This window comes from Zalophus californianus, chromosome 5, assembly GCF_009762305.2.
Source record: "Zalophus californianus isolate mZalCal1 chromosome 5, mZalCal1.pri.v2, whole genome shotgun sequence".
Taxonomy (NCBI): Eukaryota; Metazoa; Chordata; class Mammalia; order Carnivora; family Otariidae; genus Zalophus; species Zalophus californianus.
Genome location: NC_045599.1, coordinates 75,132,231 through 75,153,764, shown reverse-complemented (window position 1 = coordinate 75,153,764; position 21,534 = coordinate 75,132,231). Strand labels below are relative to the sequence as shown.

At 40.3% G+C, this 21,534-nt stretch overlaps 1 protein-coding gene across 8 annotated transcripts in view; it reads left to right on the top strand.

Annotated features, from left to right (window-relative positions):
• The window catches only part of LIX1 (limb and CNS expressed 1), a 63,216-nt gene extending 42,272 nt beyond the window's left edge, over nucleotides 1-20,944 (top strand). For 3 of the 8 annotated variants that reach the window (XM_027605384.2, XM_027605380.2, XM_027605383.2), the window contains 4 exons: nucleotides 2,037-2,177; nucleotides 4,606-4,701; nucleotides 13,680-13,757; nucleotides 15,548-17,403. In XM_027605384.2, coding sequence (XP_027461185.1) covers nucleotides 2,037-2,177; nucleotides 4,606-4,701; nucleotides 13,680-13,757; nucleotides 15,548-15,835 — 603 coding nt within the window. In that variant the 3' untranslated portion in view covers nucleotides 15,836-17,403. Of the gene's footprint in view, nucleotides 1-2,036; nucleotides 2,178-4,605; nucleotides 4,702-13,679; nucleotides 13,758-15,547; nucleotides 18,508-20,463; nucleotides 20,779-20,908 lie in introns of those variants that run through there. The other 5 variants (XR_003522044.2, XR_003522045.2, XR_003522043.2 and 2 more) reach the window with 5 other exon arrangements.
• Nucleotides 20,945-21,534: the final 590 nt, after the last annotated feature.

The window sequence follows — 21,534 nt, the reverse complement described above, 5'->3', positions numbered from 1 at the left end:
GGAGAGAAGAGGCCAGCCTCTAGAGGATACAAGACCATGAGTTTGGAGCATTCCTCAGTCAGTGCAAGGATGGTCAGTATGGGGCAGATGAGGTAGAGGCGAGGATGTGTGGAAAGCAAACTGAGGGGGTTTAGCTTTTTCCCAGTGGAGTTACTAAGTCTTTGAGGCTGCAAAACATGAAAATAAAGTGGGATCTTTGATACTTGCCCTGTTCTTTCACATCAGTCACCAAACACTACTGATTCTGAGAATTATGCATTTTAGGTGGTAGGAATCCTAGAGATCAGAGAGCCTGGCCTTCCCGTTTGTGCAGTGAGGAAGTAAGTCCCAAAATTGAGGAGGCCTGTGTCTCACAATCACTAAGTAGCAGAGCCAGGGGTGTTGGTCCACCCTGTTGACCAGGACCTGAGCCCGAGTTTCTCTTCCTGGGGCTTGTTTCCCACCAGGAGTTTTGGAGTAGGGTCTAGAACCCTTGATAATTCACAGGAACCTGTAGGAGAAATAGCATCTCACCGTCCAGTAGGAGTGGGCTCCAAGGACAGTGCAGTTCTCATAGGGCTTCATCCCTCTATATGGAACCCCAGGAGTCCACACCAAGCCAGAATTTGAATAAGAGGAGCTGTAGTTGATAATAAAAGAGAGAGGATAGAAAAGAATCAGGATACATTGAGCAGACCCATATGAGCCACAGGAAATCCAGGTTAGTAGAATAGAGAGCAATATTACTTTTAGGAGAATTTTTTTAATGAGTTGCTAATCATACTCTGCCTATGGTTCCTAACTTCAGAAAGGCCAAATGAAGCATGTCCCACCCACTGTGTGGACTGAGAGCAAGGTGGACATGGCGGTCCTCCAGTTGCTGGAGTGGTGGGGGTTGGGAGGGATGGGGTGGCTGGGTGATGGACATTAGGGAGGGTATGTGCGACAGTGAGTGCTGTGAATTGTGGAAGACTGATGAATCACAGACCTGTACCCCTGAAACAAATAATACATTATATGTTAAAAAAATTTTTAAAAAAGAAGAGGATAGTAGGAAGGGAAAAATGAAAAGAGGGAAATCGGAGGGGGAGACGAACCATGAGAGACGATGGACTCTGGGAAACAAACTGAGGGTTCTGGAGGGGAGAGGGTGGGGGCTGGGTTAGCCTGGTGATGGGTATTAAAGAGGGCACATTCTGCATGGAGCACTGGGTGTTGCATGCAAACAATGAATCATGGAACACTACATCACAAACTAATGATATAATGATGGTGATTAACATAACATAATAAAAAAAAAGAAAATCAGGGAACTGTTATTAGAGGGAAAGTGGGGGGATAAATGCTGGAAAAGCCAAAACAATAGATTTTGACAGCAGCTCCCTTGTCCTGAACTGGACATGTGAGTACATATAAGAGTGGGATAGTCCCATAGAATATTACCATGTGCCAGGTATTCTCAGTGCTTCATGTATATTAAATAATTGTGTCTATCCTCAGCTCGACGACATAAGCATTACTATTATTCCCATTTACAGAGGAGGAAATTGAAACACAGAAAGGTTAACTTGCCCACAGTCTTTTAGCTAACAAGTACCATAGCTGGGATCTGAATCTAAGCAGTCTGACTCCAGAACCTGTGTTCTTAATTACTGTGTTAAAAATATCTCCCATTTTCCTTCTTTCCTTACATTTTTTCCCTCTGAGATAAGAATTTGAGGAAGGCCCTAAAAATGAATGTACTCACCAAGTACATAATAGTAGCTATTATTATTTTTATTATTAGTTATTAACAGTATGCAAAGTCTGTGGTGCAGAGGAGACATTCAAAGACTATAAAATAAGACAAAAATGATTTGAAGACCAGCCAAAACATTTGCATGAACTCTATGGCAGAAGGAAAATCTGCATGATCTTCAGGGGATTAGCAATGGGTAAGAAAGAATAGGTGTAGAGTAAATGTATGAATGAAAATGTTCAGAAATCCATTGAGGCAGTGATAAAAATGGTGAGATGCTGAATCCTCTAATGATTCCTTTTCTCCTTCCTTTCTCAAGTGCTGCTTAAGTAGAGCTGAAGCCAGACGGGATGCAGCTAAAGTGGCCCTAATCAACTCCCTCTTCAATGAGCTGCCCTCTAGAAGGATCACTAAGGAATTCATTATGGAGAGTGTGCAGGAAGCAGTTGCCTCCACCAATGTGAGTACCCACTAGGGTAGAAAGCTGGATGCACTGAGACACCAAGGCAGTTGAATCTGGGGAAATACTAGAGTGAGCAAATTCTTTGAGGATTGTGCAAGTTTGGGAAGACTGGCTGGCTTGGTCGGGAGTTTCAGCCTCACACTGGGCAGAGAGTTTACTTAAAAAAAAAAAAAAGAATTGTGTGGGTTTAATTTTTACCCATGAAATCATTGATTTTCAACAAAATGAACACTTGGATTGGAAATCAAGAAACTGGAGCTGGTTCCCTATGCCACATGTCAGAAATATTTTTTAGCTGCCCTGGATGACCATTAATCAAATTTTAAATCAAAGTAGATAATTTGATCCATCCTGATTTGTTTATTTGAATGTTTGCTGTTTGAAAAGTATTGATACTTTTAGGGCCTGGGAATGCATGTAACTGAATACTGCTTTAATCTAGAGATAAACTAGCTCATTTTTTACCCAAACTTGACAAGTCATAAAAATTATTTTAAGTGCTTATTAAAAGTGCCAATTCCCCAACCAGAGTGGGGGTCCAGCAGTCTGTATTTTTAAGGAAAGGCTGACTCCTTAGGCATGGAAAAGCCATATGCCCAATATCTGTTAGCCCTTAGAATTATCATGCTTAATATTAATTCTTTCAGAGAGCTGAAAATTTTTTTTTCAGAGAAAATTTCTGTTAATGGACACAATTAATGCAAAGTGCTTTAAGAGCAAAAACTCTTGTCTTAGAAATTTAGGTAGAATATTTTCTCAGCAATCTAGGAGTAGATAATTTGCCTCATGAATTATTTAGAACATCTGATACTTGATACCTACCAACTACAAACAATGGAGAAGCCTTGGTTTCCCACTGGGGCAGGTATCTCCCTGTGTGTCCTCCAAAGGCAGAAACTTGGCATTACTGAGGGCATTAGCCACCTCCTGGCTTTGCTTTTAGCACAGGTAAACCCCATCTGAGATTTACATTCTCTCATCACCTTAATCTGATTATAAAGGTTCTGTGATTTTGGAGAAGCTGCTGAAAATGAAGGACACCTTGTCACACTAGCGTGACCCTTTTGTTCCTTTTCCCCTCATACATGCTCTTGTCGCCCACAGAAGAGTTAAGAGACGGGGCAGGGGACAGAGAGAGGCTGACCTGGGAGGAGACATCGGAGATCTCTGTTCTGTATCTGCTGTCAGGATGAAAGGAAGCTTTTATTTTCGTGATTTGTAAATTTCAAGGGCCTTTGAGGAAGAGAAGTTAGGAAAATGATGCCTGATTTATATGTGTGGAATTTACTCAGGAGCAAGGAGGGGCCCTCAATGTAAATGTAATTTATCATTTTTTCATGGAAATTTCTAAGGAAAGAGAATATATAAGGTTTGCAGGCTTCTGGATGGATTTCCTCTGGGATATTTAAAAAGCCAACATAAATATTTCAGCGGCAGCATGTTAATGTTATTGCATTCAGAAGCTATAAATTGGCTGCTATCGGATGCTGGCAGTTGTTTGTTCAGCCTCACAAAGGCATTGCCCACCTTCCCAGAAATCCGAGGCCCTGGGATCCTGCAGGGTAGGCCCCAGTGCCAGTCCAGGACTTGTGTTAGCTTTTTTTTTACTGCCACTACCCCTAACCAAATTGAAGGTCAATTTCATTTCTGTTCATCACCCCATGCACCTTGTTTCCTAAAGATTAAGTAGTCTGGAAGTGAAAAAAACACACACCAAGATCTATGTCTCCAGGTCAAACACCAGCATATTATAAAAAGCTCCCATTAAGAATCAGGGCAGTGGAGGGGGGGGGGGGGGACGGTTAGCCTGGTGATGGGTATTAAAGAGGGCACGTTCTGCATGGAGCACTGGGTGTTATACGCAAACAATGAATCATGGAACACTACATCAAAAACTAATGATGTAATATATGGTGATTAACATAACATAATAATAAAAAAAAAAAAAAAAGAATCAGGGCAGTAAAATATGAATGGTCCAAACAACCAGAGAATTCTTTCCCTGTCAATGATATAATCTTGCCTGGTCACCATCAAATCAGAACAAGGTCAGCATTTCAAAATTTCAAATGACAGATGAAGGCAGCCTTCCAGAGGGCAACCACTCAAACATTACCACCATCTAACAGCAAAAACTTTGTACGAAGATACAGAAATTTCTACTTTGGGAAAATTATTCTTTTAGCAAATATATAATCAGTTAACATTCGAATGAATGTTCAAATTGATTACAAAAATCCTCTTTATTCTGAGTCATGGTGAGATTAAGAATTTTATCCCAGATCAACTGGAAACTTGGTTGTAGAATGCACACCCGAAGGCTCAATATAGTAGTTTTACTGTAGGGCCACAGCATTAATTCGTGGCCACAAAAGAAGGGGAAGGAAAAATCCATAACATTTTCCTTTTCTGCTTTCTTCCCAAGGGCACTTTGGATGATGCAGATGACCCCAGCACCAGCATTGGAGCCTACCACTACATGTTGGAGTCAAACATGGGGAAGACCATGCTGGAGTTTCAGGTACCTGACTTCTTGCTACGTGTTTATTTTGGTACACAATTCAGAAACCCGGGAGAATGCCACTCTTATCATTAACATCTCCTGTCCCAATAATCTAGTCTTTTTTTGTTTTGGTCATTTTAATTTAACTCTCTTCAAATCCAGCATGGTAGCTCTGTCTAAGCCATACCTCAGGAGACTAAAACAAACAAGCAAACAAGGCAGTCTTTGCGTTCTTAAAGCGGAGTAAAACACTTGAGTCTAAGAAACAGCTGGGGAACACCACCACCTGAAGACCTGTAACATTTCACCAGCTCTTCAGTACAAAGTTCCCTTTTAAGTCAAATTAAACAGTTTGAAGTGTTGGTTGTGACCATTTGGTTCTTAATTACCCGAAGTCATAGAAGAAGTTATCTGTAATGTATATTAAACAATGCCCCCCTCAGTTCTGGTATTCCCATTAAACAAGATCTGCCACCACCCATTGTTAACTAGATCAAAACATTCAGCAAACTGTAACCCTGTTTCATCCATTGCTGACAAGTGATATTAATAGAGCTGAGGAACTACACTACCTATTATTTGCAAGTCTGATGGACTTTATGGACCAAAATGTTCATCACGGTGTATTTACAACAGTGTTTCATCTGAGCCCTGAAGCCACCAGCTTTCAACTACCTTTCAAACTGTTTTCTGGACTGCAATGGCATACAGCCACTTTGCAGGTGGATACATCCCTCCTGTCCATTTTTTAAAAAATCAGTGGTTTCCCTCATTAGTCCCTTGTTTGACTGGAAGAAAAATACTCTCTCTTCACTTGGTCATTGAGTTTTCTTTTAAGTGGCAGGTCTCACTGACTTTTGATGTTGATTGCCTTGGGTTTGAAGAGACCAGGTATCTCTAAAGCCTACCCTCTGGAATAAACAGAGGCATGCATGAATTCAGTGATTCTGAGCCCAGACTGAAGTGGGCTGGTCCAGGTTAGCTTGGCTCTACTTCTCACCTCTAAATCTGTTTCCTCATCATATGTAAATTAGGGAGACTAATAGTACTGGTGCTACCTCCCAGTGCCAGTGTGAGCATTAAACAGGACAATAATTGAAAGAGTCCAGAACAGTTCCTGGCATATGGTGAATACTCACTGAAGATTGACAACTGTTATTATACATACTTCTGCAGAAGGATGTCTTCACTTGAAATGCCAAAGACTACCGCATGGATTCCCTTGACAACTTTATCTAACTTAAACTTTTCAAATGAGAACAAGGCAGCTCTCTGCCAACATTTCAGGGATCTTGGCTGTAGAATAAAAGAGTAGAACTATAAAGGTTCCATGCTTTTCCCCCATAGTGATCTAAAGTCAAACAGAAAAAAACAAAAGGGAGGAGCATAACACAAGGAAAGAAGACCAATTTTTAAAAACTGAACAGAACTATGTGTGAAACCTGCTCTACCACTTCCTGCCTGGGCATGTAATTATCTGAGACTCAGTTTTCTCTCTTTTTTTTTTAAGATTTTATTTATTTATTTGACAGATAGATAGAGAGCACAAGTAGGCAGAGTGGCAGGCAGAGGGAGAGGGAGAAGCAGGCTCCCTGCTGAGCAGGGAGCCGGATGTGGGGCTCGATCGCAGGACCCCAGGGTCATGATCTGAGCCGAAGGCAGCCGCTTAACCGACTGAGCCACCCAGGCGCCCCCTGAGACTCAGTTTTCTCATCTGTAAAATAAGAATCATAACACCCATTGGGTAGGATTTTTTTGGAATTTACATAACATGACATTTATAAAGTATCTAGTATAGTAATTTCGCCAAGGAAGAACCCCATTTATTTTAATTCCTCCCCTCTCGACCCCAACAAAAGAATATTGTACTTCTCACATTATAAAATGAATGTTGCCTGCCATGGTACATAGTAGCTTGTATGTAATTTAGTAGCTATTTTCAGAAAATTAAGAATGATTTTTGAATGCAATTGAGTTAGTCTGCCAAAGATGGGGAAGGCAAGATTAAAAAACAATTCTTAAAATTTTGTCCAAGTACTATGAATGGCTGTACTCAACCACCTTTTAGTAATTCTTAATTACCTTGCGATGGGCTGTTTGTTTTCTGTGTGGTCTATGTCGTATTTAAATATGTGAAATAATAACTTGAATCAAACTGTGGAAATGCTTCATAAATTCTCATAAAAGAGGCTGGGAGCAGGATGGAGGACACAGGAAGAGGAAGATGTGAGGGCAGGAAAAATCCAAACTCACTCCCCCAGTAGGGATGCTGGCAACCCAGGAGGAGGGCCATGGAGCACATCCCTTTTACTTCCGCCAGTTCCCGGTTGCCTGCTGGGTCCCAGCACATTCCTTGGTGGCCGGGGTTAAATGCATCAGCTTGTTTCAGCACGTAATGGGAATTGACCACAGACCCGGGCTGTTTGCCGCCGACACAGCAATTCAGTACCCCTGGTGGGTAATAGATGTGTGTCTGTATCTAGCTACGGATGACTATACCATATAAAAACAAGGCTGGTGTCTCCTGACTGCCTGCAGGCTTTCCATGGGGGCTGTCAAGGAGGCAGCACTCAGAGGAAACATGATAGGCTTCTGCTTACGTTTACTTCGTGGGAGGGAAGCAGAGTAGCCTTGCCATACAGAAAATTGCCTGATGTTTGTGGGGGAGGGATGGCGACAGCACTAGCCACTGGGTCTTGTCAAGGCCAGATCTGAGACGGACTTTGACTGAAGCTGGTTAATATATTTATTCTGAAGCCTAATGCAGTCCAAGGACGAGTTGTTTATTTACATCTTTGCTAAATTCTCCAGGTCGCCTTTTAAAACCTCATCCCATAAACAGATTTCCTCTTAAATCCATTCTCTTGGGTAGGGAGATGGTGCCCACCTGTTTTTCAAGTTCTCCATTTACAATGTTTGTTTTTCTTATTTCTGATGAATCACAGAACCAAGAGAGTCTCCCAGACAAAGTTCCAGAGAGAAGCAGAGTGCATTTTCTCCCCACGAAGTAGCTGAAAGGGCAAACATTATTCCTAATAGGAGGCAACACCAGGAAGCACTGTGAAGACAGAGCCCAGCTGTCGGTGGTTTAAACTGAATGAATGACAAATTGAACCAGGAAAGCTGTAGGATGAAAGCTACAACTTGCAGAAATCACAGGGCTTGCTTCTCCATTTGATTTCAAATTTATTTTATGATCAGGACTGGCCACATAATTCTTGGGGCCCATACAAAATGAAAATGCAGGGCCTTCTGTGAAAAAATTACTAAGAATTTCAAGTCAGTGGAGCATGAAATCAAGCTTGGGGTCCTGTGTGACTGCACACATCACAAGTTCATGAGGCCAGCATTGTCCCTGAGACAGACTCACCAGAAGGGACCAGACTAGGGTAAAGAGAGTTAGGCCTTCACCTCAGGCACAAAATTTAAAGGAGTGTTAAAAAACTCAGTGATCGGGCGCCTGGGTGGCTCAGATGGTTAAGCGTCTGCCTTCGGCTCAGGTCATGATCCCGGGGTCCTGGGATCGAGTCCCGCATCGGGCTCCCTGCTCCTTGGGAGCCTGCTTCTCCCTCTACTTCTCTCTCTCTCTCTCCCCTTCTCTCTCCCTCTGTCTCTCATGAATAAATAAATAAAATCTTAAAAAAAAAAAACTCAGTGATCAAGACAATATTATAATGCACTATCTTAAAAAACTCAAAATGAATGTGAAAAAATTCGTCAACAAAATATCAAAATTTTAAATAAAGACAGAATTTTTTTAAAGATTTTATTTATTTGAGAGACAGAGCACAAGTGGAATGTAGGGGCAGAGGGAGAAGCAGGGTCCCCACTGAGCAGGGAGCCTGACGTGGGGCTCGATCCCAGGACCCTGGGATCATGACCTGAGCTGAAGGCAGATGCCTAACTGACTGAGCCACCCAAGCGCCCCTAAAGACAGAATTTTAAATAAAAGAACCTGAACTTTCATGACTCACCTTAAATCTTGCTTCACACACCTCACCCTCCCTGATGTTTGTGGGGGAGGGATGGTGACAGCGCTAGCCACTAGTCCCAACCCAACCTATATATAGGCCAGCTGCTTGTTTATCTGTCAAGCCTACCAAAATTCCCTGGGGTTCTACATCAGCCACCTAACAAATAACACAGCACAAAGACTTGAATGAGGAGCAGGACAGATAGCTCACCAAACAGATTTCCTTTAAAGTGATAAGGGTTTGACAGATAGAAAACAGAACTGTGAAAACCAGGCAGCAAGGAATCTTGGTGAAACTAGGAAATCCTTACTGAAGTCCACTACACTCTCCTTGCCAGTCTACAATGCAAGGATTTCCGATGGAATCAATGAGAGCCATAAAAGGATTTCATGGGTTCATACAGCTTCGGGAAGATCTGAGGATAGTGAATTTGGTCTTATGACAGGAAATAAAGAAGTGGGACAGGAAGAATGTGGGAATATTTCAATATACGTTACATAGTGATGGTAAGATTAGTATCTCTACAGAGGAGGGCAAGAACTAGATTGGGACATAATGTACGAAGGCAGAAAGAAGGTCATTTTCCCTGTGGGATTTTAGGAACAAGAACAACACTAAGGAAGAGGCAGTTGTGTTACAGCAAAAACTCCTTGGGGATGGAACAGAAATTTAGGCAAACCAGAAGGGGTGTGAGGGATGACTCTCGGGCAGTCAAAAACAGTTCAAGTCTCTGTGGGGAAGTTTTTGAGAGATGTAGGTTGCCAAGGGACATGAGAATGGTTTCTGGCTTTGTTCACAGCAGAATTGTGGGTTCTAAAGTCTTAGGAAGATTGCTGGGTAGAATGGGAGTTTATCTGGAAGGGGGGCAATGGTTAGTATATAAATAAGAATGAGAGCTTAGAAGACATTGGAGGAAGAATATGTTACTAAGGAACTAATTGTCAGAGGAGGGAATTAAGAGCCCCATAGGCTGTTCCTCTAACTGGGCCACAGGCGTACAAGGACAATACCAAGAGGGCTATTGAAAGTCACACAAGAACTCAGTATATCTTTCTGGGTTATACCGAGTTTAACCATTATAAACTTGGGTTGGGGGAAGGTGGAGGACTGGAGGTGGTATTTATTATTTTTAAAAATGGACATTACAATCGAATGCAAAATTCAAGTGGAGTCTTAAAACATTAAACGAAAAGAAATGTCTTATTTGGAAATAGTGGCCATTCTATAACACCACAGAGACTGTTCCCTATCAGGACATAAAAAGTGTTCCTTTTCATTTTTCTGGCTACAAAGTCTTTACTGAGTAGGTTAAAGGTACAGGGAGAAAGGCAGCATAGATTTACCCTCCTCAGTCACTGGGGTTACTTTGATGAGAAGCACAGGGGTGAGAAGCAGATTACTTAAAATTGGGCCATAGAACTAACCATTCTCACTGTTGCAGATTATCATAGTGATGTGACAGAGTGCAAATCTGGACGGGGCAGAAAGAAGTGGAGGAGAGAGAGAGGGCATGAGAGGGACGGCTTCCCTGGGCAGTGGGCTCAGGACCCTAAGCAGATGGTGGCATCTCTGTTTGGGGCAGGAGGAGTAATTCCCTTGGTATCCATGTCATATTTTAATTAATGGAAACACATGGTTTTGCTTTTACTGAGATCTCTATGGGCTCTTCGAGTGCTTACTGTACAGTAGAAAATAGACAAAATCCCCAACTGAAAAGAAGAAAAAAAAAAAAAAACCATTACATTCTACTGGCAATTTCAGACATAAGAATGGTGATATTTGCTCTTCTGATCATCTTATAGCTTTAAAATTTACCTAATAATTTTAAGATGTCTGAAATATCAGAATGCCTTAGGTCTCCTCATTTTCATAATTTAAACTTTTTCCTGAGCAAGCAGAGGGAAAGACAATAAAAATCAGTTTTTTTGAATGGTCAGTAGAACAACTGTCTAAATGTTTAGTTTTCATAATTAGTGTCATAACCAAAAATTTCCTTAATTTCCTTAACTATATTGTGTCTATGTGGTTTATACTGTTAAGCCATGATAGGTGTTTCTCTGACCAAAAAAGAAAAAAAAAAATGCAGATAGCTTCAATGGAAGACTGCCACTTCTAATCACATTAGGAAAATAAAGTCTTCAGAGTTTATACAGTTTAGCTTGCCCTTGATATCATGAAGGGAAAGGATGCTGATTGAAGCTTAATGCCATGCTCAGCCCTGACTATTGGATGTGGAAACTAGGGATTGGTTTCGATGTCAATTCAACCTGATTATCCATATTTTCAGGCATTTTCCTGACTGAATTTATAAACGTAGGAGTATTTTACAGTTTCTGTAGTTTGTCCATTATATGTTATCTGTATTTACTTTTTGGCCAAAATTTTTAAAAATTTAAATGGTTTTCTTTAATATATAATATTGTCACATGATTCAAAACTCCAAAGGTACAAAAGAATGTCAGTGGGTGGTCTCCCTCACACTCCTGCCCCACAGGCATTCCTGTTCCCACCCTCAGGGACAACTACGTTACCCAGTTCTTTTGTATCTTGCCATAACTCTCCTAGGCATTTACAAGCAAATATTTAGAGGGATTTTCTTTTCCTTTTTAATCAAATACTAGCACACAGTATATGTGTTGTGCACTTTGCTTTTCTTTTAACACCACATCATAGAGATTCTTTATATTAGAACCTAGAGGGGGACGCCTGGGTGGCTCGGTTAAGCATCTACTTTCAGCTCAGGTGATGATCCTAGGGTCCTGGGATCGAGCCCCACATCGAGCTCCCTGCTCAGCGGGAAACCTTCTTCTCCCTCTCCCACTCCCCCTGCTTGTGTTCCCTCTCTCACTGTGTCTCTCTCCGTCAAATAAACAAAATCTTAAAAAAAAAAAAAAAGAACCTAGAGAGCCTTCTCATTCATACTTCTCTATGAATGAAAGTATTCAGTGGTATGAATGTATTGTAGGGGAGGAAAAATAATTTTCCCTCTATGCTTCTGAGTTCTTAGCTGAGACCCCTGTAATAAAAGACAGATTAGTAAGAGAAAAACAGAACTTTATTAACACATATACCTCATGTATACATGAGAGATACTCAGGGGAAAATAGTATCCTTCTGAGGTGGCTTGGAATTTAGGATCAAATACTCTCGTAATAGGGAAAGAGGAAGGGGGAAGGCCTCTTAGGGGATAGTAAATGATTCTTAAGAAAAATGAGTGGGCCCTTAGAAGAATAGATGGGAGGTATGTTAGTCTATGTCTTCTTCTGTGATAAGGGTCAATCTTCCCTAGTTGATGAAATTCTTCAGGAAAGGATTTATCATAATTGGGTTCCTTTGGGAAGATGTGTCTTTAGGCAGATAAGGGGAGTTCAGAGAAAGCCTTTCCTTCCATTTGCTGTTTTTCAAGTGCTTACAGCTTAAAATAATTAATATACCAAAGTGGCATATTTTTAGGGTGGCATGTCCTGAACTCATATTTTGGAGGCAGCAAATTCTGCTACTCCTCAGTATCATCCTTTTTTTAAACTATTGCTTTAAAAATGAGCATTTAAGGAGTGCCTGGGTGACTCAGTCAGCTAAGCATCTGACTCAGTTTTTGGCCCAGTTCATGATCTCATGGGAGGTGAGATGGAGACTTACATTGGGCTCCATGCTCCCTGGGGAGTCAGCTTGAAGATTCTCTCCCTCTGCCCCTCCTCCCACTCACACACACACACTCTCTAATGCATAAATCTTAAAAAAAAAAAAAATTTAAGATTTTATTTATTTATTTGAGAGAGAGAGAGAGCATGAGCAGGGGGCAGAAGCAGACTCCCAGTTGAGCAGGGAGCCTGATGCGGGGCTCGATCCCAGGACCCTGGGATCAAGATCTGAGTTGGAGGCAGATGCTTAACCAACTGAGCCACCCAGGTGCCCCTAAAAAATATTTTTGACAATGTCTACCTCAAGCCGACCCCATCTAATTAGATGCAGGAACTGGAATCAGATGGGAAAATAGTAAATTTATTTTCTACCCTACAATCAGAAAATTGCACCATTCTGTAAACTAAAAGCAGAGGTTCTCCCTTCGCCAAAGGCAGTTTTCCCCAGCCGGTCAAAACTGCCCACTTATCCTGGAATGGCATGGAACCTACAGCAAAAGCAACAAAAATCAGAATCTTCGCTGTTGCTGAGCCCTTTGATGCTCATTTATAGCAAATCAATGTCAGCTAAGACATAAGGTACATCAGTCAATACCTGTCAGTACATCACTTAAACATTTATAATTCTGGACCCAAGAAGAGCCAGGTTGAAAAGCAGAGTAGATTATTACTATTTTTCCTTTTCTGTATCTTGTTCTCAGTGACACACTGTGTTGAAGAGGATTACAGTGGAGGATTTTCTATTTAAATAAATAAATAAATCCTTAAAAAATAAAAATAAGCATTTAATATATTTCCAGCCTCAGGCAATTAAAAAAAAAACAGTACAATGAATAACTTTACCTATACATTATTCTGAGATGTGCTGATATTTTTAGATAACCTCTTGGGTGTAGAATTGTTAGAGCATATGTATTGGTATTATTTTACTTTTTATTTATTTATTTATTTATTTTTGGAGGGGGGTAGTTAGAGGAAAAGAAGGAAGAGAGAGAATCTTAAGCAGGCTCCATGCCCAGTGCAAGCCTGAAGGGTTCAATCTCACAACCCTGAGATCAAGCCCTGAGCCAAAATTAAGAGTCCGACATTTAACCAAATGAGCCACCCAGGCACCCCAAGCACATGTACTTTTAGTGTTGAAAGATATTTGTCAACTACTTAGTCATTTAATTGTGCAAATATGTATATAACAGAGGAGGGAAGGAAGAATGCTCCAGAAGCTTGGGGACTCTAGTGTTTGAAAAGTCTCAAAGTATTCTGATGGTATTTTATAGTCTATTTCCCTGAGATAGTTGGGGATCAGAGTTATGCCCTACCCAGCTTTCACACTTTCTTTCACACTTCTGCTCTGAGAGTAATGACAGATGTTTGGGTTTTGTAGGAACTGATGACCATTTTCCAACTATTGCACTGGAATGGAAACCTAAAAGCCCTACGTGAAACAAAGTGTTCCCGACAGGTGAGATTTTTCCAGTCAATGATGGGTTTGTGTCATATGAACTGAACAGATGGCTTGTCATCCTCCTAGATTTCCTTTATTTGGATTTTTCTCTGTTTAAATCTGGTACTATATCTATTAAGAGCAGAGGATATATGAAAAAATATAACAAGTCCACTTGAATCAGGGATGGATCAAATATGCACACTAAGGAGAACATTGCCTGCACATAGGACTGATTAGGTCCTGTACTAAATGCCAAAATGGAGGGATCATTAAAACAGACTTGGTTTCTAAGTCAAATGCTGAATCTCCCTATGCACCTGCCCTGCCTTAGATTTTGTGCCCTTTTCTACTCTCCAGTGCAGAAAGAAATTTGAGAATGCACTGCTTCTGAACCTCCTCACTGAAGAGTGGTAAAGTTGGGTGTAGCAGGAGGATTTTTGTCACCCCCACCAAAAGTCCCCAAAGGATAACAGAAATGATTATAAATTTGGGCAAGCTGGTATTCAATCACCTCAATTTTGGGGGTTGGAAGTTTCCTCTTTACTTCTCAGAAATGAGGTCTCACTATTTCTTTGTTACCTATGAGAAGCACCATTCCCCCCTTTTTTTAATAGCAAAAGCAAATTCCCTCCTGTGTCTTTAACAGTTTTCACCTTCTATCCTCCAAGAGTCATCCTTCCTTTTTGCACCAGTAGACTTTGAAAGGTGGCCATTTGTTTTTGAGAATTTGCTAACAAGAATTTGTATGAGGAATAAAGCCTCTACCAGTCAGCTAGATGTGGGTGGGTATAAGAGTATTCCATGCACTGCAGCCCAGGAGTTTTTAGTTGTTCTTTGGTTAGAAAGTCTGGCTTTCAAAATGTCAAAGATGGAAAAGAAATGAGTAGTTGACAATGGCTATGGCTATTTTTTTCTTTTCCTTTGATTTTATAAAAGGCCTTTGAAATTCACTGGGTTGGTTATAAACAGTTTTCCATGGTTGTTTTTAATTTGTTAAGGTCATAAATAAATACCATATGTTCTTGAAAATAAAAATAAGCAATGCATCCACTCTACAAGATCTTCTTAAAGTGTGTCCTTCAAACCTGTACATGATGTTACAAGGTATTGGCAAATTTTTCACATGAGAATTGACAGTGATTAATTTCAAATTAGTTACAGAAGAGATGATGTACATAAAGGTACCATTATGATATCAATAATGATATTGCCTACAATCCACAGTACATTCTTAAAGTTCTTTCTGTAGTTTCTCTGAGCCATTTGGACTGCCATCTAACTTCCTTATGCTAACAACCAGGAAGTTGACTCTCCTGGTTTCTAAGCCTCCTGCTCTCTGCAATGGGTGTGACCAAACCCAATTCTGCCCCAATCCTTCCATATAATTGTTTCTGTCTCTCAACCTTGCTGAAGGAGATAATGCTGGGCAGAAGAGTTCAAGGAATCAATAAGGCAGTAATATTCATGCATAAAGGGATGCATTTTCAAAGGAAGACATTTTCTAGCAAGGTCAGAGTACTGTTTGTGAACATTATTGAGTCATTCTTCGTGGTAGTGTTTTGACACAACCTAAAGTGACCCTGCTTTGCCCGACCAGCTTAGTCCTTCATTTGCTTTAAGAAGTATATCTTGACATTTGGCTTCCATCTGTGAACATCAGAGAGGTTCAGTTGTTGGCAAAACCTCTATGGATGTGGATGTGGGGGGGTGTCAGAGACAAAGGAAGTGAGGTGTTGGAAGGCCATGAACACAGGTGCCTTTGTTGCTCTTCACTGACACTCTGGACTTTGTCTCTTGGCTCCCAGGAAGTCATCTCCTACTATTCCCAGTATTCCCTAGATGAAAAGATGCGCAGTCACATGGCCCTGGACTGGATCATGAAGGAGAAGGAGTCACCAGGAATCCTCTCTCAAGAGCTACGGATGGCCCTGAGGGAGTTGGAGGAAGCCAGGAAAGCGGGACAAGAACTGCGGTTTTACAAAGAAAAGAAAGAAATCCTGAGTTTAGCCCTGACTCAGATCTACAGTGATCCTGACACCTCCTCACCCAGTGATGATCAGCTGAGCCTAACGGCTCTCTGTGGCTACCACTAGCAAGGCCAGGTCCCGGCTCCCCCGAGGTTAGCAGAGGCCAGACTCTATAGGAAGCTCAGTGAAGGAGGTCATCAGAGGCTTTAGCACCTACAGCTACTACCTGAAGGCTGTACTAATTTTTCCCATCCATTCCATTCACAGAATCTGAGAGTAGTAGGACCTTTATAGGACCCAACATTCCACTCGATGCAGTTTTCCCATCATGCTTTCAGGAGTTCCACCTCTTACTGAAAGGATGGAGACAAGATTGTTGGAAAAATATTTTCCAGGTTTGGCTTCAACTTAAAGCCCTGTTGACATGTGCCTTGCTAGATTATATGTGTTGTTTTAAACAATGGGCCAGTGTAGCACTCCCCCAAAAGAACATCATCCAAGACTGGTGAAAGCATGATAGCATTTTTTAAAAATACTTGGGGTTAAATAAATGATATAAAAAAATACCATGGGTCAGAGTTTCTTCCTAAGCTTTATAAGCTAAGAGGTACTTCTACTCTACTAGGTGTAATCCAAAATTGCAGTGGGGATTTTATCTGGACATCCTACTATCAAAGTGATAATAGTAAGAAAATAACTTGATAAAATTAATTTGCCTTAAAATGCCAGTAATAATCATTTTCTAAAATCTACACTCTTCCATATGGGGATGTCACCTAGAGTAGTACCTTCACTTGTATTCCTCAAGAAGAATTAATATCTAATTTTTATGGGTCCTGGAGTCAGTCATGTTCATTTATAATTTTCAAATAGATTACTTGAATTGATTTGTTTTTATTTTTGCCACCACAGTCATATATCTCATAATGGAGATAATTACTGGCATTCTAAAAGTTAAAGCATTTTGAAAAATCATTAGCTTTTAACAGTGCTTGTGTTTGATTAGTTTCTCATGCATTAGAGAGGAGTCTTTAGCTGTCTTTTTGTTGTTCAAGAATATGAGCCATGAGTGTAGCTCAAATGTAGTGTCATTTTTAGGTTTTAATTAGGCACCTCTCTTTGAAAATGGCTTGACTAGAAAACCAAAGCAAATACAGACCAATTTTTCAATAGTTTCTGGTCACTCAAGTTTAAGAATGGCAGTGGTATCAATTTTAAACATTTGTACGAATTTCCATATTTATAACATGAAAAGGATTATCTTGCAGTTAGTCCAAAATTTCAAAATAAAGAACACAGTTTTTTCAATGTTAAACAAGGTTTCTTTTCCTTCATGTTTAAGCAAATGCAAACTAAGTTTCCTGAAGGCTAAAACCACTATATTTACATTAAAATTCACAGAACCATGATAGTTTAACTTCATATCTAAATATGTACAGATGTAATTGTCACTCCTTAAGTGTCTGTGAAAACTACGTATATTGATCATGTATTTTGGAAGTAGCCTTGATAATAAAAAATTAATTTCATATATTTCTCACACCAGGGGAGAATTTAGCTTCATATCTGCCCTACTCTAATGTGGGAAGGTAATACTATTTAATATTAGATAAATTTAATTTTAAAATATTATTTTAACAAATGTCATATTCCTACCCATAATGAGGCTAAATGTCACCTAGAATAAAACTGTATTCCCTTATAATCACAAAAAGGAATTAGAAGTAATATTTGTAAGTTGAATAAATTTTAAAATTAAGGAAACTTTCTATTTAAAGTAATTATTTCATAAAGTCATTACTCTTTATCATTTCAAAAAGCCATAATTTCCCATGTTGGGTGTATTTAAAGGTAGGTATATCTTTGATGGCATTTGCAGACTTTGACAATGTGCACCTCAAGCTGACATCATCTAATTAGATACAGGAACTGGAATCAGCTGGGAAAATAGTAAATTTATTTTCTACCCTACAATCAGAAAATTGCACCATTCTGTAAACTAAAAGCAGAGGTTCTCCCTTGGCCAAAAAGGCAGTTTTTCCCCAGCTGGCCAAAACTGCCCACTCTTCCTGGAATGGCATGGAACCTACAGCAAAAGCAACAAAAATCAGAATCTTCGCTGTTGCTGAGCCCTTTGATGCTCATTTATAGCAAATCAATGTCAGCTAAGACATAAGGTACATCAGTCAATACCTGTCAGTACATCACTTAAACATTTATAATTCTGGACCCAAGAAGAGCCAGGTTGAAAAGCAGAGTAGATTATTACTATTTTTCCTTTTCTGTATCTTATTCTCAGTGACACACTGTGTTAAAGAGGATTGCAGTGGAGGATTCTCTATTAAATATATGGAGCTCTGGGTCCTAAACTTTCATGGTTATAACCCCTTTGAAAATCCGATGAAAGTCATGGACGTCTTCATAGGAAAACAGAGTGCGGTGTATACATTCAAATTTGCACAGTTTCAGAGAGTTTGTGGACTTTTCCAAAGTCCATGGATTGCTCTGTCCAAGAACCTCCAGTTTAGAACTCTTAATTTTGAGCACGCACTTACTGTCTCTTAAACATTTCAGGAGGGATTCAAGCTAGTTCAGACATAGCCCCATGTAGCCTATTTCTAAGATAAATGTCATTATCCTTACATACAGAATTGTACTGTATCTTGACAAGAGATAGTTTAATTTTCACAAAATCCAAATATACCAAATTGTTATGAAAAAGCAGCTGAAAGCAAGTCACTAAATGTGTGTGAAGCTATCAGAATATTACCAATTTAATGAAGTCATTGTTCCTCTAATGATCAGAATTTGGTTGTCCATTTGTTCAAAAGCTATAGTCTACTGATCTGTTTTCTGTTAAATTCATTCACTTACCTCTACAAAAGGAGAAGAATAAAATCGCAAATATTCTTGAAATGCTGTACGCACATCAACTTTGAATCTGATCACTTATGTCTCAGGGAAAAGAGGAAAAAAGCATATAAAGATTAACACTTCCCTGTTTCTTTGTGGGAGACTTTTGAAGCTAGCAGTATTGGTGTAGTTGACTTTATCTCTGAAATGCTTTAGAGAATTCTGAGTTATATCATGCCATGCCTTTCTTTCTTGCCAAAGGACAGAAGAAGCCAAAGAATATTTTCATTATCCTTGACTATGTTTACAAGTAAACACTATTCAAGATATTATCACTTACATATTGTTGATACTTTTTTGTTTTGCCTTGCAGAAATGCAAATATTAAGTTTTCTTCTATGGCATCTATGGTGTTAAACAGTGAATACCGTTTTTAGCCAGGGCTCTTAGGAACATGAAAATCATTTTCTCTACCACAGTTGTTCTCAACTTTGGCTGCACATTAGAAATAATTAAGGAGCTTTAAAAAATCCTAAATGTCTAGACTATACCCAGACCAGTGAAATCAAACTCTCTGGAAGTGGGGCCCAGGCATCAGTATTTTTTAAAACTCCCTAGGTCGTTTCAATGTGCAAGAGGGTTTGAGAATGACTGCTCTACCCAGGAAGGTCTGGCCCAGAGGTCCTTGGCCGAACTAGTGGGAGCTATTACTCCACTTGGCCTTGGCCCCAATTCAAATGTTGAGCTCTTCTGAGGTAGGTAGGACTTGTTTGAGCAACAGGCTTTCCTGGAGCCCAGAACTAAAGTAGGGCAAGCACATGCATGCATGTATGTGTACGTACACACACAAACACACACACACACACACACACACACACACACTGTATCTTAGCAGTACAGCCAGATTCTGCCCCAGGGTTCAGGTTTTCTTTCTCAAATATGATACGTAAAATATCCATACCAGAATCATCTGGGGTACTCATTTAAAAATAAAAGTTCCTGGGTCACACCCAGACCTGCTGACCAAATTACAGGAGAAGGTCTGGATAATTTACCACTTTAACAGGTGTTTTTGATCAAACTTAAATTTGAGCTCTTTTGGCCTAAAGCTACCTAACACATTCTTCAGTGGGCAGCACAGCTCTGCCCCTTTGGATGTAACCAGCCTCCTGGGGTAAAGTGCAGAAAGGAATAAAGGAGAGAAGGGAATGTTGCCCCTCTACCCTTTCTGGAAGCTGGAGAAAAACAGAAGGGGCAAAGAGAGATGGCTGCCTTTTTTCTACCGAAAGAGCAACTCCCACTCTTTTATCACTTTGGCCTTAACATTTGTTATTACTTTTAATCCCTTTACCAGAGACCATAGAAATCTCTTTCAGCTCCTGTTAAAGTCGCTTCTTTAAACCTGATTAAACCCTGGTAGCACTTTGTACTTTGGAACAAAGTAAGTTGTGGGAAAGGCAAGCAGAAGCTTCTTCCTGAGAGCTGTTGATCTGTTGATTCTCTAGTGGTTTGCAAGGGAAAATTACTATAAATATATAATCTATTTATAATATAGATTTATATAATATATAAATATCTATTTATAGCAGTTCCCAATTGTAGCAGCAATTATGTACCACAAATACATTTGTAAGTCAGATGTTCAACCCTGAGGGTGCATTTTTCTATAAAAGCAAAGTCATAAATGGTCGCAAGTTTCCTGAGCTAGCCTACATAAGCAGTAGGGCACCTCAAATATTGATCTATGGAAACTAATACATTCTTAGGTTGTGGGTGGGCAGGGGAAGGTAGAACAAGGTTAGCTGTGGGTCTAGGGTATAATATTGAAAACCTCCCAGGGTGTATGTCTCAGCCCCAAACTGGTTCTCCAGTCTCTTTATTTTCTCTTTGTCCCCCCATAGATTACCTTGCCAACACCCCACCCACTGCCATCACTTGTTGCTTCTTCTGATCATGGTTTCTTCCATTTGCTGACTTACTGAAGAAAAGGTAACTTTTTCCTGCCTTCTTACAAACTCTTTGAAAATTTCTAAGAGTTGGTATCACTAGAGAAACAGGAATATTTGTGTGACCTCCAAATGGCAGCAACTAAGCTTCTCTGCAGACTATTTTCACCAGGGCTGGTGAGGAAAGACACAGACACACAAAGCAGGACTACACTGAACAGGGTAGCCACGGAATCTGTCCCATGCACCCATACTCCTAAGGTTTCCTGCCTCTTTGGTGTTCTCATTGGGCTCCATGTGACACTTCCCCATCCTGATCACAGATGCCCCATAACTAGCCAGTGATTCTGGGTAACCTGGCTCAAAACTCCAAACTGGACTGATCGGTCTGTCTCCTCAGGAATGTGAACTAAGAAACATGGAAGGAATTTGCCAGGAGAGGAAGTTGGAAGAGTCACCTTCACGAGAGCTGTGGTCTGTGCAAGCACAAGTAAGGAGGAAGAAGGAACCATGAATCAGTAGAGGATGCTGCTCTGTAGAAAGAGGAGACGCTGACTAGTGCAGAGAGCAGATGCAGAGAGAGGCAGAGACACAAGGAGAAGGTGAAAGCGTGAAGCCCATGAAGGGATGACAAGAGCTGCTGGCCCAAGTGCCCTGCAATAAATTTTCTTATTTTTTATCTGAGTGGATCACACACCTTGAGACCAAAGAAATCTGACCTTACTCATTCAGAAAAAAAATCACGCTATATTTTTCTGGATTTTTTTATCCTCCGAGTAGAAACCCCCAAAAAAGAAAAAAAAAAAAAAAAAAAAAAAACCCGACATGAGGAAGAGCCTCTTCAAGTGATGAAAATGCTGCTGAGAAAAGTAGATCTCAAACCTGGTGACAGAGTTGACTTTTCCCCACTCACTGCCCCTCCCATTCCAATGTCAGGTCTCACAGTGTTCAGGAATCCTTCCAATTCTGAAATAAATTTTTGTATTATGTGCTAATCATCCTGCCCTTGCTCCCCTACAAGGAAAT